Here is a 1,408-nt window from a genome sequence, read left to right on the forward strand (position 1 = left end):
TGGCAACACATTCACCAAAACTAAGGATAATCAATTGTTTAGTTTCATATAAACTAATTAAAACTCAAGAAAACAAAATTTTAGTTTTACGTAAGACACAGACAAGAAAAACAAAAACACGAGACAATTATGATTAAACGTCCGTGCTGCTAATTCTACCTATGTTATAGTCACATATCCAAAAGCTCAGTTATCAGAAAGAAAGAAAGAAAGGAATATGTGCTTACCAGAAGTTTGAAACAGTGCAGCCAGGTTGTGGTTAGATAAATTGGTGGCTGCTACCAGTGGCGGAGCTAGGAAAGTAAGTGAGGGTGAGCCAGCCAGACAAAAACCAAGCATAAAAAAAAAATAATAATAATAATAATATATATATATATATATTAATGTATTAGAAAAAAAAAATCAAATCCAAACAAGTACTTGTTCATAGTTGTCCTCGGCGGCCTTCTTTTTCGTCATCCTTCTTCATCTTCTGGAAGCGTTGTAAGATCAATTCGGTATCAATGCTATCAAAAACTTCTTTTTCAATGTATGTTATTAAACAATCATTCAACCACTCATCCGCCATCCGATTGCGCAAACGATTCTTTATGATATTCATAGCAGAAAATGCCCTCTCCACAGTGGCAGTAGCAACAGGTAAAATCAGCGCCAACTTAATCAACAAGTAAACAAGTGGGTACACAATGTCTTTCTTCGTCTCAACCATTTTTTTGGCTAGGCCGCTAATTCCATTTACTTCACCAAACTTAGTATCGGAACGCACATCAATGATATAATTCTCAAGCTGATCCGCTAATTCCATCTGATCTATCTCTGAAAAATCATCGGGATAAAGTCGAGCAAAACGGATCAACTTTTGCTTATCGAAAGCAACAAACGATTCACTAGGGTCAAGACATGCCATACAAAGAAGTAATTCTGTGTTTGTTTCATTAAACCGGTCATTTAACTCTTGAATTTGCAAATCAATACAGTGATAGAATAATCCAACACGATAATAATGTAAATTGGTGTTTCCTTCTGCTCTTCGTCGAGACCTCCCTCGAGCCATATACCTTTCTTCCATATTTGGAACAACCACATCATGTTTGACACATAGTGAAGAAACTTCAAATCAGAGACTATCCCACCCATCATCTCTCATTGCCCGTAAAGCATTACCTTTGTTATTTTAACAAGAGCCATGGCATTGACAATGTCTTGGTCTTCACGCCGCAATGCCTTTGACAAATCATTGCTAATTCCTAGTATCGCTTTCATCAAATGCAAATTGAAGATAAATTCAAAAGACTGCGACTGAATCTAATAATCCGTAAGCCTCACCTCTTTGTTCCGAAGCTTGAACCATTTTCCGCTACATTATCAAGCACATCAATCCATGAACCATAAGTGGTTATCATGCCAA

General features: G+C 36.6%; 1 protein-coding gene across 1 annotated transcript; it reads right to left on the bottom strand.

Annotated features, from left to right (window-relative positions):
- Positions 1-384: 384 nt before the first annotated feature.
- Positions 385-1,091, bottom strand: LOC147512889 (uncharacterized). Its single transcript, XM_086599502.1, has one exon. The coding sequence runs from the start codon at positions 1,067-1,069 to the stop codon at positions 425-427; it is 645 nt and encodes a 214-aa protein (XP_086455628.1). The 5' UTR covers positions 1,070-1,091; the 3' UTR covers positions 385-424.
- Positions 1,092-1,408: the final 317 nt, after the last annotated feature.

Source organism: Coptis chinensis, chromosome 3, assembly GCF_015680905.1.
Source record: "Coptis chinensis isolate HL-2020 chromosome 3, ASM1568090v1, whole genome shotgun sequence".
NCBI lineage: Eukaryota > Viridiplantae > Streptophyta > Magnoliopsida > Ranunculales > Ranunculaceae > Coptis > Coptis chinensis.

Excerpts from the sequence above, each read along its gene's own strand:
- LOC147512889 (XM_086599502.1), bottom strand. The coding sequence starts at position 1,069 with ATGGAAGAAAGGTATATGGCTCGAGGGAGGTCTCGACGAAGAGCAGAA.